This window comes from Microcebus murinus, chromosome 7 (genome assembly GCF_040939455.1).
Source record: "Microcebus murinus isolate Inina chromosome 7, M.murinus_Inina_mat1.0, whole genome shotgun sequence".
NCBI lineage: Eukaryota > Metazoa > Chordata > Mammalia > Primates > Cheirogaleidae > Microcebus > Microcebus murinus.
Genome location: NC_134110.1, coordinates 22,100,715 through 22,116,476, shown reverse-complemented (window position 1 = coordinate 22,116,476; position 15,762 = coordinate 22,100,715). Strand labels below are relative to the sequence as shown.

Sequence of the window (15,762 nt, the reverse complement as noted above, 5' to 3'; positions counted from 1 at the left end):
CCTCTGTCCTGACTTGTGGCTAAGCAGCACCTGTGGGTCCCTGAACATACTAGAGTTCCATTTAACTTTCAGGCTGAAACAGAGGAGTTTGAAAACCACCAGTCTAGAGGGTAGAACTTTAGCCAGAAAAGCTGGCTTGCTTCTCTTTCCAGCAAGATGCTTCTGGGGCTTGGGAGCAAAAAGGCTGGGACCCTTACTTGTAAAGCAAACCTGGGCACACACCCCCAAACTCTAACTTAGGACTGAGGAGTATGGGGCTCACCCCTGGGCGACTGGAGCAAGTCTTGCCACAAGCTCAGTGCCCGACACAGGACCACCCCATCACAGAGCAGTGCACAGGAGGACCTTTGTAGGCAGGAAACCTGTGTCTTTATCACAGAGCTGTGACCTTCAAAAGGCAGCCAAGCTAAATTTGCACATGTGTCCCTGAGAATAGTTTGGGTGACCTGTAATGGTGGCATTCAACACAGGAACAGGATTTTGCCTTTCCACACTTAACAGTGGCTCTGCCCTGTAGTCAGCTCAGAATCTATTTCACAGACTGAGCATTCCAAGAGGTTTCTTCATTCTGAATGATTCTTGTTTATACACACAAAAGAAAAACATAAATAGGGCACCACATTCTAACCAACTGAGCTAACTGGCTATTAGAACAACTATCAGAGCGGATTTCATTCTACTGCAAAACATCTCCTCTGTCCTATTCCACAGCCTTGCATTAAAGACAACGTAATAGACCCTTGTGCTTCAGATGTTCACACACACGATGGCTCACATGTAAGGTAAAAGGCGTGGACTAGCACTGGTGTGCAAGGTGGCACAGGAGTGACAGGAGAGGCCCATCCCATCCTGCAGAGAGAGCAGGAGCCCTGCTGAGCTATTTGAGGGAACAAGAGCAGCTGGGGAGGCTGCAGCAGTTGCCACACTTGTACTTTGGTGGCAATGCATTTTTTTTTCTTTTTACATTAGTAGAAACTCTGAACCATATAGACAAAACAGAAACAAAACTCTTGTCATTAACTCTTACTAATACCATCATTTCATAAAAGAAGGACGTTTAAACACTTCCTTTCCTCCCCTCCCAAATACTAAGGATATACCAGGAAATCAAATGTCTTTAAATCGAATAAATTTAGCATCATGAACTGCTCACTATTCTGTCTGTACTTTTCTCATAATATACCGGAGTGGAAAGAGCATTATCGGGGACAGTGTCAGGAGACAGAGCCTGCCCTGCCTGTTCATTAGCAGTCAGGGAGGGGCTGTGGCAGGGGGAACAGTGACAGTTTGGCCTCCAGCGGCTCCTGAGTGTGCCCGAAGATTTTCTTGTGTAGCACCTGCAAGGCAGGAAGACGCCTGATGTCAGTTACTAGATGATCCGTGTCATCCTCCTTCTCTGAAATTGACCGTGGGGTCCAGGAGCCCATGCCCAGCTGGGGAGCCTTGCAGCCCCCTCCGCCCAGCCTGCAGCCCTAGCCTGGCTTTGCTGTGGGTTTCAGGGAGGGAATCCCCTCATATCTAGAAAACTGCAGATAAGAAAAAGCAGAGCCTCAAATCTCTTGCATCATGGAAGGGCCAGGTAATGACATTGCCATAATTCCCACATTGTCAGAAATATGACATTGATGGGATAAATTAAAAATTAGCAGTTTGTATTGATTTCCACTTTCCTCTGGGACTTTCCAAGCAGTACACGAAGTCGGGTTTGGATAGGGAAGTTCTGTGTATAAACGCTGGACAAGTTAAGGTTCAGGAACTTGAGAGACCCCAGTGGTTTCCCAAGAGAAGGGCTGTAGAATGACCCTGGAGTCCCTACTGGTGATGCCTTGTCCTTATGCACAGATCACTCAACTCTACTTTGTGGGTGGGGGTGCAGGGTGTGGAGAAGTGCAGGCGTATTACAGGCGGCTCACTGTGCCCAGGGAGCTGCTCTACCTGTGTGCAGGTGACACAGAGAAGGCACACAAGTGTCCCACTCTGGATTTAATCTGACATCTCTCTTCAAAGAGCTAACAGCACTTTCACCAAAAGAGGCAGGAGTTGGCTGAGTCCATAGTGGACATGACTGTGCTGTATGAGCAGGATGTGGCCGTATCTTACCTGCCCTGACAGGAAATGGTGTGGTGTCAGGTAAAAGCAGGGACTGCACCCTACCCCATACCGACAGCCTGCTGTTCCAATCCCAGGTCTACACTTACTGGCTGGGTGACCCTGCACAAGTCACTTACTGTTTCTGTGCCTCAGTTTACCATCAGCAAAGGAAAACACAATGCCAACCTCAAAGGAAGCCCCCATGCAGACCCCTAGCACAGTTCCTGGTGTAACATAGGCACATGGCATCAGCTAGGTCCCTTTTCCAAGTCTCTGGGTCAGTCCCTTTAAGATCACTTGCCTGTGTGTTGATGGGGGGGGGGCTTTTGCTGCTTTGTGTGGTCTTCAAGGCATGAACCTCAGGCCATTCTTTCCTGCTCCTGGAGCAAGGATGGTTGGCCACAGCCTAATGCGTGGCCCACCCCCCATTGCTGCCCATTTATTGATTCGGTAAATCCATAAACACTCTTTACCTGAGTGAACACATCCATGTACAAGCAAGAATTCACCTTCTTCGTTTATCATCTCAATAAGCTCTTTATTGGGGAAATATCATTTGTAAAATAAAATGGAAATATCACTAAGGGCAATTTCAGCTGCACATGTCAAAACCTCCTTCCTTTGAGGGCCTCCCTGCAGGCTGTGAGTGTCATCCACCAGTGGCCTCGTGGTGGGGACTCCAGGTGCAGCCCACTGCCAGGCGAGCTGTCTCAGCCCTGCTGTGTCATGGGTCAGTGGGCATGTGAGTCATCTTTGCAGACTGTGACAGGAGCAATCTGTCGGGCACTGTGCCACCAGCTTCTCCAGGGCCCAGAAGCAGCCTCAGGGTCCTTCAGCCTGGACCCCTCAGTGCCATGCTGGCCAAGCAGCAGAGGTGCTGAGCAGCGCTGGTCTCACCTCTGCGTGTGGTGTTGCTCCTTATCTAGGAGCCCGTTACTACAGGTGGACAAGCTACCGAGAGCCTGGGTTGCTGTTGAATATCACAAAGAAGGGGCTAATGTTGCATGAATATCATCTAAAACACAGTGTGAACTTTGTCAGGACTTTAGCCTGAAATCAGCAACCCCCAGCCTCACCCCGGCAAGCGCAGGAGAGCTGGGCTGACCAAATCCCTCTGGGAATCCACACGCTAGCTCCCCAATACAGTCTTCTTCGTAGGCCTCCTCCAGCTCCCCTCCCCTCCCCCCTCCCCCTCAGTGATGGTCTACGTGGAGCTTGAGTTCTTTCCACCCTCCTGTACCCTCCATCGGAATGTAGACCATCCCAGCGCTCCCAAAGAGCCAGTCCCACAACGCCCGGCGTCTGTTTTCTACAGTGACTGCCTAGCTGTCAGTGCAGCAGGGATCTGTGAAGGAAAAGTCATCTAAGAATGAGGAGCAAGGACTTGCCAGAGTGGCACAGGTGTGTGTCAATGTGTGTGGAGGAGGGGACAGCAGGGCCAGGTGCTCTCTGTCTCAGGCCCAGTGCAGATGGCCCCACACAGAAACACCCTGTGTCTGCCCTCGTCCAGGGCACGCAGGGTCCTGAGGGTCAGCTCGGTCTGTTTTGTTTTGACCAGCGAGGTTAATCTCAGCATCATAGCCTCGCACAGCTGCTCCTTCTGCCCAATGCTCCCCTCCCCTCCCCTCTCCCGCAGACAACAAAGTGCTTTATTATTCTTCTTCTAAATTCAAAGCCCCTCAGAAAGCTCTTTGCTCAAAGAACAGTCAGAATGTGGGAAAAGGTTACCCGCACCTTCTAAGAATGTTATCATGATTCCAGGAGTACAATGACCGTCAAAATCAAGATGACTTTGAACGTCATCTTTTCAGGAAATCTATTAATACCTAAAGCAAAATAATCTAGGGCAACTCTTTTTTTCTTCCTGTCATTGACCCCTTAACGAGCCTTTTCTGATACTTTTTTTCTATTTCTCCTTTCGTGACATTTTAATACCACAGATGTACTGTACATCTGTTTATGTTCTGTATGTGTATCTGCTTTGTACGTGAGAGGGTAAGATGTGTCCTTCCCCAGGAACCAGTCATCGCCCCCTTGAAGGCTCTGTCCCCCATGGAGAACGCACCCTGGTCTAGGAGATAAAAGAGTGTTTCCTTCCAGGTCCAGTTTATCATGGGGTGGACTTAGAATAGTGGACAAGCCTTCCCAGGCTTCATGGCTGGCCGTAGGATTTCCAGATTGGCAAACAAAATATATAGAGTATTCAGTTAAATTGGAATTTCAGAAGAACAAATGTTTTAGTGGAAGTATGTCCTATGCACTATTTGGGCATCATTGATTCTGGCAACACTACTAGTGAGGGATGTTCTGAGGATAGAAACTGTACTTTCTATCACCTGTAATTTTTCATTAATGAGAAGAATGTTACTTCCATTTCATAGGCTGGACAAAAGGAAGCCAGATCGCTTTTGATGAGGTTTTTGTTTTCTTGAGTTTCTCATTTCCACAAAGGATGTTAGAAACAGCCACAACTTTGCATTTTGATGAGTTTCCTTTATAAAAATAACAGCTCGTTTTTATTTTGACTTCTGTATGAAAATGTGTGTGCTGTTTGCAGTGCTGAGATGGACGTGAGGTAAGTCTAGGAGGGCTGAGGGCGTTCTGCAGGCCGCTGCAGTTTTTACCTGTTTCCGCTTGTGCTCCGACCTAGATGACGCCAGAGGAAGGCATCAAAAAAAGATCCGTAGCAAGACTCAGAATTTCCTCAACATGTACGCGGTAGAAGGCCTGCGCACCTTGTGCATCGCCAAGAGGGTGAGTGGCGCCTCCTCCGCCAGGGCGCACGTGCCGGTGGCACTGCAGCAGCGTGTAGCGCTTGGCGCTGGCACTTAACAGTGTGTCTCACATAGGTTCTGAGCAAAGAAGAGTATGCCTGCTGGTTGCAAAGCCACTTAGAAGCAGAATCCTCCGTGGACAACCGCGAGGAGCTCCTCTTCCAGTCCGCCATTCGCCTGGAGACAAATCTGCACCTGCTGGGTAATGAGCTTGGGAGCCGCGAGTCCTGTGGAGCGGTGTCGACTCTGCAGAGACGCTCGGAGGGGAGGTGACGCGGCTCTGCACACGCTGGGCTCGGCTGAGGAGCTGCCTGGCCTGGCTCTAGCGTGGCCCCAGGCTGGAGGGTCCTAGATTGAAGCTTCTCCCCATACCCGTTTCTGTGGGGCTCAGATGCTGCCCCCCAAGAACCCCCAGACAGCCACCAACTTGCCTCCCCTTAAACCCTGATTTTCTATTAAAAATAGAGATGAGAGGGAAAAAAATGAGAGGAGGAGCAAGGCTTCTGATAATTGATAGTTGAAAGAGTTCCTCTACCTTCCCTCGCCCCCCAAACCCTACCCTAGGAAACAGAGAGAAATTTTGGGGCCCCAGAAACTGCTGCCTCTTGCATCTTATGAATGTGTCACAGAGCCAGTGTGGATCAAAAGAAAATGGCCTCATTTTTACTGGAATATGTCCATATGTCGTACTGTATTCATATTAGTATTTAATGAATATTAGTGTTAGTACTAAATTATTTATTACTTTAATACTTATTTTAATATTTAATTTAATATTTAAAATATTTAATTGACTTTATATTCATTAAAGCATCTGTTAAATTAGCAGAGTCATTGTATACGTGCTGTACACAAGGAGCTAGTTTGGAGGGTGCTGTACACCTGCGTCCATGCTGGGTGCTTGGTCAGATCCCACGCCTGCTGTGCAAAGCCCTGGGAAGTTCATCTTCACTTAACCCAGAAAGGCTGACATTCACTAGGCCTCATTTTCTGGGCAAACAAGTTGGGACTCCTAGATCTCTCTACCTACATATATCATATAAAGTATAGTTAATATTTAATAAGATTTTGTACACTAGGTACAACACATACATGCACACACTTTATATCTTATGGGAGGCCCTGCACTACTCAAAAAGCCCTGGGATCCAGAGACCCAATGGCCTAACAAGCAAAATCTCTGATGTGAATTAAGTGAAATGCCTCAAAAGTGGCTGTGCCTGCTTTAGGCTACTGGTGTGTTATTTATCAAACCAGGACAGGTGTCACCTAGATGGGGCTGCCCAGAAAGACGCTGTGTGCAGACCGTGGGATAAGGGTTGTCCTGCAGTTCTCCTGGATGCACCTACCCAACCTCTCTGACCAGCCCTCTCTCCAGCTCTTCACCAAAGTGCTGTCCCTGGGGGCAGCTTTCCTCCTGGACAGTTCTGACCTCTCAGATGCAGTGAATCTACCTCCTGTACCTTCTTCCAGGGGTCCGTCACCTCCCTTGGCCCAGATGTTATATCTCTGTTAACATATCCTGAGTTTTTACAGCCCTACCGCCTAGGCTCACCTAGGACTTAAGATCAACTCGTCGTCCTAGGTCTTTGTCACAGGAGTTTTGTCCTTGCTTGGATTCTGTAATTTTTACTTGGGCGATTATGTCAACATCTAAAAGCAGGATTTTATAGTGATTGGTTGTTCCAGTTCTTTCTGTTGGGTATCCGTGTCTTGGCTATCAAGGTTGTTCAGGTTTCTGATTCAGCCACATTCTTCTGTCATCCTGAGGCAGATTGTGTCCCTCCAGGCACGTATTAAAATGGCCCTGATCTGTATCAGTTAAAGAATCACTGGATTGCCCACAGTTGGCACCAGCTGTGTACTGGAGATTGCTCGTGCCTGCTGGTGAGAGCCCATAGATAAATTTTCAAGAATTTTGCAGTAGCCTTTTGCTATTTAGCGTAAACTTGTAGGAATTTCACATCGCCTTTTGATACTATGTTGGTAGATTGAAGTCAGCCAAGGTGGGAGGAAGTACTTATACCACAGAAATGGGCAAATGCAATAAATCAACCTCCCTCCCACAGCCGGTTGTTAACTACTTGCCATCACTTATCATATTTCAAGTGATAAGTCCTGAGCTGAAGAATATAAAAGCCACCACTATCGTAGTGTCATAGCTGACCCATGGGCAGGGCATTTTGGTTCCAACCCCTCAGCTCATTTTTGAGAAAAGTTAAGGAAGCTGTTTATATATTTAATATTCAAAATTTTCTTTCTAAATTATTTCATCTAGATGCTTATATTAAATAGCATCAGAGAACCACATATAAATATCTTTAGTGGAAAGGGTCGCCATTCACACTTTATTATTGGAATTTTCTTTTCTGTAAGGTTCTGGGCAGGAAGCTAAATTCCAGTGACCGTGTTCTGCTCATGTTCCTCAGTGTCCTTGCTGGTTTCTCTCAATGTCACCCAAAACCTCTCTGTTGGTGGAATCCTTTCCCCTGCCATGAAACACTGCCCGAGCCGCGAGCACAGAGCTGCATGGTTGCAGTAGGTCGGCTCTGAACTCCACTCCCTGCGCTGTGATGCTCTGGAATGCCAGGCTCTCCTCAGGGTCAGGTTGTACAGAAGGTGGCTTTTACTCAAAGTCATATAAATTACATCATAAACAATCTACCTTGGAAAGCCAAAAAAGACACAATGCTTCAGATCATTTTATTAATAAAAGGGCTGCTCTTTCTCCTCGTCCATGTTTCTGCTGAAGCAGACAGACCTTCCATAGCTCTGTTTCTCAGTCCAGTACTATTCTGTGCTTGATTCAAACTCACACGTTATAGCGATGAGACTGGGGGAGGGGAGAGAGGCCAAGACCAGGTGGCCACACGGCGCCTGGGTGCCAGGGACGTGCTCACAGGGAGCGTGGAGGGTGCCCTGCCTTCATGCCTGAGCAGCGTATAGGCCCTGCACCCTGCCTGATCCTTCCACTGAGACTTGTGGTCGCAGGTTCAGAGCAGAGTGCAGCACGAGTGCAACGCCTCCCTTCTGGACACTTCCCAAGTTTCCACTTAACCTTCCAGTACATTCCTCAAGTGGGAGCTAGGCCCAGGCTGCAGGAGCTGGAAGAGAGACTATCCGCTTGTCACTGAAAGGGGCTTCTGCAGAGCTGGTGATATTCTGCTTCCTGAGCTCAGGGCTGATTACATAGGTATGTGATTTGTGAACGTGCACCCAAAGGTATATTTAAGAACTGTGCACTTATGTGTGTGTACTATACCTCAATTCTGTCTTCCCCCTCCCTGTGCCCACCATCTCGCTCATTTTAGGAGAAGGAGAGGTAAGGGTGTCTTGGTCTGTTTGGGCTGCTATAACAGAATACCACAGATGGGGTGCCTTACACAGCAGACATTGACTTCTTACAGTTCTGGAGGCTGGGAAGTCCAAGATCAAGGCTCTGGCAGATCATTGTCTGGTGAGGGGCCTCTTCCTGCCTTGCAGATAGATGGCTGCTTTCTTGCTGTGTCCTCACATGGCAGAGAGAAAGAGAGATGATCTCTCTGGTGTCTCGTTTCATAAGGACACTAATCTCGTTATGGGGGCCCCACTCTCGTGATCTAAACTTAATCACCCCCACGGCCCCTATATCCTAATACTATTATACTGGGGATTAGGGCTTCAACCTGTGGGTCTGGGGGGCACAAACATTCGGTCTTTAGCAGCATCCCGCCACGGGGGCAGCGTGGCATAAGGAGTAGAGAACTGACCGGGGACCCTCAGGCTGGGCTCAAGCCCCAGGCCTGGAGGCCGCAGCTCACTTCTGGATCAACGAAGACAAAAACCATCTCACTGAGTTGTAAACAGATGAAAAACTAAGGCAGGCCTGAGCATATTTCTGCACTGAATAGTATTTTTTTCCCAATATACTGAAACCAAAAATGGAAAACCTTCCTCATGAATTCTTCATGTTTGTGGAAAAAGTATATCCAGGATAATGTTGCTTTCAAGAAATAATGGATTTTCTGTGCAGTGTGTCTCAATAGCGACTGGTAATAAGCATTGTTGAAAATGAACATTTTGAGTGTTATTCACCAGAAACTTGACATAGGATGGGTAATTTTTAAGACTTTTTTATCCCTCAGAATGTCGATGTTCCCGACACCTTGCCATGCACTTCATTTTCGGGTTATCTGTAAAGTTACAAGTTAGCTGCTGCGTGTTAGAAAGTAGCCAAGGGATTCTGTTGTAAGTACACGTAGTTATGTGGGGTGACTCATGGCTATTCTTACACATTCTCGACTGAGTCACGTCTAGAAAGCTGTGGAAAGCGTCCACTGCTGTGCTGAAATGGCGAGTCCCCAAAGCGCACTTCCAGACGGAACTTCCTGTCATCGAGTGGCAGGTGACTGGCTGCCAAGACCTGAGCAGGTCCCAGTCAACAGGGGTTGTGCCAGCGCCCGTCTTTGCTGTGTTTGGGGTGTGGCATTTGCACCCCAGCAGGATGTGGAGACAGGTGAGGAGGGGCTCACTCACACTTTTGTCCCTTTTACCAGGTGCCACTGGGATTGAAGACCGCCTGCAGGAGGGAGTCCCTGAAACCATTGCTAAATTGCGTCAAGCAGGCCTGCAGATTTGGGTTCTCACTGGTGACAAACAGGAAACAGCCATTAACATTGCGCATGCCTGCAAACTACTGGACCACGAAGAGGAAGTCATCACTGTGAATGCCGAATCCCAGGTAGGTGGATTTGAGGGGGCTTTGCTTCCCCACCCCACGGTGGGGTGGTCTTATGTCCAATGGACCCCCTACATGGGGCTCTGCCAGAGGCTGCTGGGTGAGGGATGGGGAGAGCTTCCATTTCTGGCAGCTGTTGTGAGAAGGACCCTTGCCCTTTGCATTCCTCTTGGCACCTGTGTTGTGTTTCGGGGGCTTGTCACTGCCTGGGAAGATGTGGAATTTGCTGGAATTTCTTAGTACCAAAGGAATGTACATCTGGGCTTTATTAATGCAAAGTTTACCCTGCCTTTTCCTGACATACTGTCCATGTCAGTAGATCAGAGTTTACGATTCCATGTGTACCTAAGAAGTGGAACCAGGGCAGTGGATCATTTAGCACTGGCTTCTCGACCCTCGGCTGTCCTGAGATGCCTCAAGAGGCACTGGGGAGTTTTTTCATCCAGTTGTCTTTGTCTTTTTAAACCCCCAAGTATGTGAGGAGTATCTACTTCACATATTGCCCTGGTCTGGGCTCTGAATCCTCGCATGAGCTCCTCCTACTCAAAATATTTCCCTGAGCTGGCTCTTGGGCCGCCGCAGTTCCTCTGGGGCTCACATTCACATCTCCCCAACCCTCTCAGTCCTCACCCTCACTGTCAACTGTCAAGACCCTGGGACTCTTGTGCTGAGAGCCACTTGGGAGCGTCCCCTTCTGAGACGGCCTTAGTAGAGAACATTTCTGCTCTCTGAGTTACTGCAGCAGCCCCTGTCCCATCTCCTGGCCTCCGGGGTCTCCCCCTCCTTGGCACACATCTGTAAATGTAGCAAAGGCTGCCAGCTAATGCTCTCATGTCCTCGCAGGCACCATTGCAAGCCCTCCCTTCACCTCCAGCCAGTGACTGTAAGGTCCCTTTCCATCCAGACTCCCACCATTCCAAGACCTGCCCTCTCTTCCCTTCCGCATGGGCCAAAACACACCCCTCCTTCTCACACCTACTCCCAGCCCCCCTGCTTCAGAGCCTGCACCTTGGCCAGGACCTTTTACATTTTTAAAGGGACTTGTTTAAGAAAGTTTAGAGATTTATGCTTAACAGTTGACCTGATGACCTGGTCATTGCTGTATTTAATTTTTTTAAAAATTAGTGTACAGTAAAACTGACTTTTTTGTTATATAGTTAATGTGAATTTTAACACATGCATAGATTCGTGTAACCACCACCATAACCAATATCCAGGAGAGTATCAGCCCCCAAATTCCATCATGCTACTCCTTTGTAGCTGTAACTTTCCTCTTTCCCTAATCTCTGAAAGCCCCTAACCTGTTCTCCGTAACTATAGTTTTGTCTTTTCTAGAATGCAAAGCAGAGTAACAGAGTGTGTAACTTTGAGAGGCTGGCTTCTTGCCCGTCGCATAGCATCTCTGAGATTCTTCTGAGAGCTTGTGGTTCTGTACTTTATTCCCCCTTACTGCTGAGTACTGTCCCACGATACGGATTGGCGCACTTTGTATATCCATGCGCTCCATGAAGGACGTTGGAGTTGTTTCTCTTTTTTGACAACTGTGAGTAGAGCTGCTGTAAATGTTTGTGTACAGGTTTTCGTGTGGGCGTAAGTTTTTACTTCTCTAGGGTAAATCCCCAGGAGTGAGATTGCTGGGTCACATGTCGAGTGTGTGCATCTAAGCTTGTGAGAAGCTGCCCGCCTGTGTTCCAGAGTGCTGTGCTGTTTGCTCCGGTCCTCATTTGCAATTGGTGTTGTCATTGATTTTTTTTTCTGCCAGCTATTCTAATGGATGTGTAGTGCTGTCTCATTATGGTTTTTAATTTGCATTTTGATAGTGGCTAATGAAGTTGAACGTCTTTTCACGTGCTTATTTCTCATTCATATGTCCTCTTTGATGAATTGTCTATTCAAATATTTTTCCTTTTTTTAATTGAGTTGTTTGTTTGCTTTTGAGAATCCTTCATATATTATGTATATAAGTCCTTTGTCAGATATGTGATTTGCAAATATTTTATCCCTGTCTTGTCTTTTTATTGTTAATAGTGTCTTTCACAAAACAAAGGTTTTTAATTTTGATGAGTTTTAATTCACTTTTTTTTATGGATCATGCTTTTGATGTGATGTCTAAGATGTGCCTAACCATGAAGATTTTCTCCTAGGTTTTCTTCTAAAAGCATTACAGCTTAACATCTTATCTATAGACATACTCCATTTCATGTAAATTTTTACATAAGATATGAGGTTTAGGTCAAACTTCCTCTTTCTGCATGTAGCTGTCCAATTAATCCAGCACAATTTGGTTGAAACTATCTTTTTTCCATTGAATTGCCTTTGAACCTTTGTCAAAAATCAATTAGTCATATTTGTGTGGGTCTATTTCTAGACTTTCTATTCTGTTCTATTGATCTATGCATCTATCCCTTCACCAATACCATGTCACATTGACTGTAGTAGTTTGATTACTGTAGTGTTTTATATGTCTTAAAAGTAAGTGGTATGATTCTTCCAACTTAATTCTTATTTAGAATTGTTTAGGCAAGTCTGATCATTTGCCTTTATATTTGAATTTTAAATCAATTTTTCCCTATCTACAAAAATTCCTGCTGGAATTTTGGTTTGAATTGTGTTAAATTTATATATCAATTTGGGGACAGAAGATATTTTTATTATGGTGATTGTCTAATTTAAGAACATGATATATCTCTCAACTTTTAAGGTCTTCTTTCATTTCTTTCATCAGCATTTTATAATTTTTAGGATACATGTCATATACATGTTTTATTAGATATAAACCCAAGTTCAAATGCTCCTCGACTTAAGATGAGGTTATGTCTTGATAAATACATTGTAGGCCAAAATATCATAAGTTGAAAATGCATAAATCCATCATAAAGTTGAAAAATCTTAAGTTGAACCATTATAAGTGAGGGACTACCTATATAACTGTATAACTTTTTTGGAGGTAATATAAATAGTATTTTTAAAATTTATCTTGCAATTGTTTATAGTACAGTTGACCCTTGAACAACATGGGGGTTAGGTGTGCCAAACCTCACACCCCCACCAAGCAGTCAAAAATCTGCATGTGACTTTTGACTCCCCAAAATCTTTACTACTAGCCTTCTGTTGATTAGAGAAGCCTTACTGATAAACATAAACAGTTAACTAACACATATTTTATCTTATATTTATTATATACTGTATTCTTACAATAAGACAGGATAGAGAAAAGAAAACGCTATTAAGAAAATCATTAGGAAGAGAAAATACATTTACTGTCCATTAAGTGGAAGTGGATCATCATAAAGGTCTTGTCTTTGTGTCTTTGTTGTCTTCACATTGAATAGGCTGAGGAGGAGCAGGGAGGGGTTGTCTTCTTGCTTCAGGGGTAGCAGAGGCAGAAGACAATCTGAGTATAAGTGGACCTTCAGAATTCCAACTGTGTTGCTCAAGGTCAACTGTATATAGAAATATAATTGATTTTTGTATGGTAACTTTATATTCTTTGTTCCAGTAAGCTTGCTTATTAGTTCTAGGAATTTATTTTAGACTCTTTGGGATTTTCTTTGAGTCAATTATGTCATCTGCTAACAAAGAACATTTTCCTTCTTCCTTTCCAATCTGCCTTCATTTTGTTTCTTTTTCTTGCCTTATTGCACTGGTTAGGACTTCTAGCATGAGGATGATTAGGAGTGGTGAATGTGGACATCATTGCCTTATTTCTTATGTTAGAGAGAAAACATCAGTCTGTTACCATTAAGTATAATGTTTGCTGTATAGGTCCTGTAGGTGCTCTTTATCAGGTTGGGCAAATTTCTTATCTAAGAGTTTTTTAAATCATGAATGGATGTTGAGTTTTGTCAAATGGTTTTTCATACAACTGCTACAACCAACTACAAATATGGTACATTACATTGATGTTGTAAATAATGAACCAGCTTTGTGTTCCTAGAATAGACTCCAGTAGTTTGTGGTGCATTATTCTTTTTATATATTGCTGGATCCTATTTGCTAATATTTTGTTGAGGATTTTCTCATCTATATTTGTGAGGAGTATGGGTCAGGAGTTATTTTTATTTCAAAACAAAATTTAGCATTAAAATAATGTTGGCCATCATCATTAATTATTATTAACAATTTATGAGGCCATCTTTATAAGTTATTTAAAAGTGTTTATTTCGTTTCCAAGTGTTTTTGGGGTTTCTGTTGTCTTTCTGTTACTGATTTCTAATCTAATTTCATTATGGTCAGAGAACATGCTTTTTATGATTTTAATTCTTTTAAATTTGCAAAAGTTTATTTGTTTGTTGTTGTTGTTTTAATGACCCAGTGTATGATCTACTTTGGTAAATGTTCATGTGCACCTGAAAGGAATTTGTATTATGCTGTTGTTAGCTGGTGTGGTCTACAAGTGTCAATTATATCCAGTTGGTAAAGGGTGTGATTCAGTTGTATATTAGGTGTTAGCAAACAAAAGATGTTCCAAGTTTCCTTGTGGCATGATTTCCTTTTTGTCTGAAGAATTTCCTTTAGCACTTCCTTCAGAGAAGCTCTGCTGGCAACACATTCTGTTACTTTCCTTCATCAAACAATGTCTTATTTCACCTTCATTCCTGGAGGGTATTTTCACTGGATATAGAAGATTGAAATGGCAATTTTTTCCCTTCATCACTTGAAAAATTTTGTTTCAATTCTGGTTGCTACTGAGAAATACAAGTCATTTGAATCATTGTTACCCTATAACTAATGAATTGTTTTTACCTGGCTGCTTTGGGGATTTTTTCCTTTTTAATTTTAGGCAGGTTGATTATGATGCATTTAGGTATGGATTTCTTTAGGGCTATCCTCTGGGATTTGCTAAGCTTCTTGAATCTATGGGGATATATCTTTCACCAAATTTGGGGAGTTTTCAGCCATTATTTCTTCAAACACTTCTGCACTATACTTTTTCCTTACCTTCTGGTTGGCTGAGGACATGAATGCTAGGCTTTTTGGTATTGTCTGAAAGATCCCTGAGGTTCTCTTCATATACTTGTTGCAAGCTTTTTCTCTGTTGTTAAGTTTGGATCGTTTCTATTGATCTATCTTTGAGTCCACTGGCTCTTTCCTCTGTCATCTTCATTCTGCTACTGAGCCCATTCAGTTTTTTAAAATAAACTTCATATATAGAATGGTTTTAGATTTCCAGAAAATGTGTGAAGATAGTACAGAGATTTCCCATATATGCTATACACAATTTCTCCTATTATTAATCTTACATTTGCATAGTACATTTGTTGTATTAATGAACCAGATTGATATATTATTACTTTCCAAGCCCATAGCATATTCAGATTGTCTTGGTTTTTACCTAATGTCCTTTTCTCATCCAGGATCCTACATTACATTTAGTCATCGAGCCTTCTTAGGCTCCTCTTGGCTGTGATAGTTTCTCAGACTTTCTTTGTTTTTAATGACCTTGACAGTTTTAAACAGTACTGGTCAGATATTTTGTAGGATGTCCCTGTATTGTTTTATGAGTAAAGTGGAGGTGCAGGTTTTGGGGAGTAAGAACACAGAGATAAAGTGCCACTTTCCTTGTGTCATATCAAGGGTACACACTGTCAACATGATATCACTGCTGCTCTTGCCCTTGTGAGTGTCAGGTTTATCTGCTATAAGCTTACCGTTTTTTCCCCTTTCTATACTGAATTCTTTTGAAGGAAGTCACTATGCACAGCTCATCCTTAAGGAGTGTGGAGTTTACAGTTCATCTCCCTGAATGCAGAGTATTTATGTAAATGATTTTTAATCCAGTGAGCTTTTTATTTGGGTTAATGTATTTTTTGGTTTTGAAATTGCTATTTGGTTCTTCTACATATCTTCTGTTTTTTGTTTTGTTTTGTTTTGTTTTTTCCTGAGACTTTATGTCTTTCTATTCATTTCCAGAATGCTCAACCTTACTTCTTGGAATATTTTTACAATGGCTGTTTTAAAGTCTTTGTGTTTTAAAGTCTTTGTCAGATAATTCCAGTATATATGTCGTCTTGATTGTCCATGGCTTCTGTTAATTGTCTTTTTCCACAAAAGTTGAGATTTTCCTGGTTCTTTGTGTGCTGAGAAGTTTTGGGTTGTATCAGGGGCACTTTGAATATTATGGCACTGAGGTCATTATTAATTGCTGTGGAGAATGTGGATTTTAAGCAGCTAATCAAT

At 43.9% G+C, this 15,762-nt stretch overlaps 1 protein-coding gene across 2 annotated transcripts in view; it reads left to right on the top strand.

Moving 5' to 3' along the window:
• ATP10A (ATPase phospholipid transporting 10A (putative)) overlaps nucleotides 1-15,762 on the top strand; it is a 152,460-nt gene that overhangs the window by 122,223 nt on the left and 14,475 nt on the right. For both annotated transcript variants that reach the window (XM_076004887.1, XM_012760152.3), the window contains exons 11-13: nucleotides 4,742-4,845; nucleotides 4,941-5,067; nucleotides 9,401-9,585. In XM_076004887.1, the coding sequence (XP_075861002.1) occupies nucleotides 4,742-4,845; nucleotides 4,941-5,067; nucleotides 9,401-9,585 (416 nt within the window). The remainder of the gene's footprint in view (nucleotides 1-4,741; nucleotides 4,846-4,940; nucleotides 5,068-9,400; nucleotides 9,586-15,762) is intronic.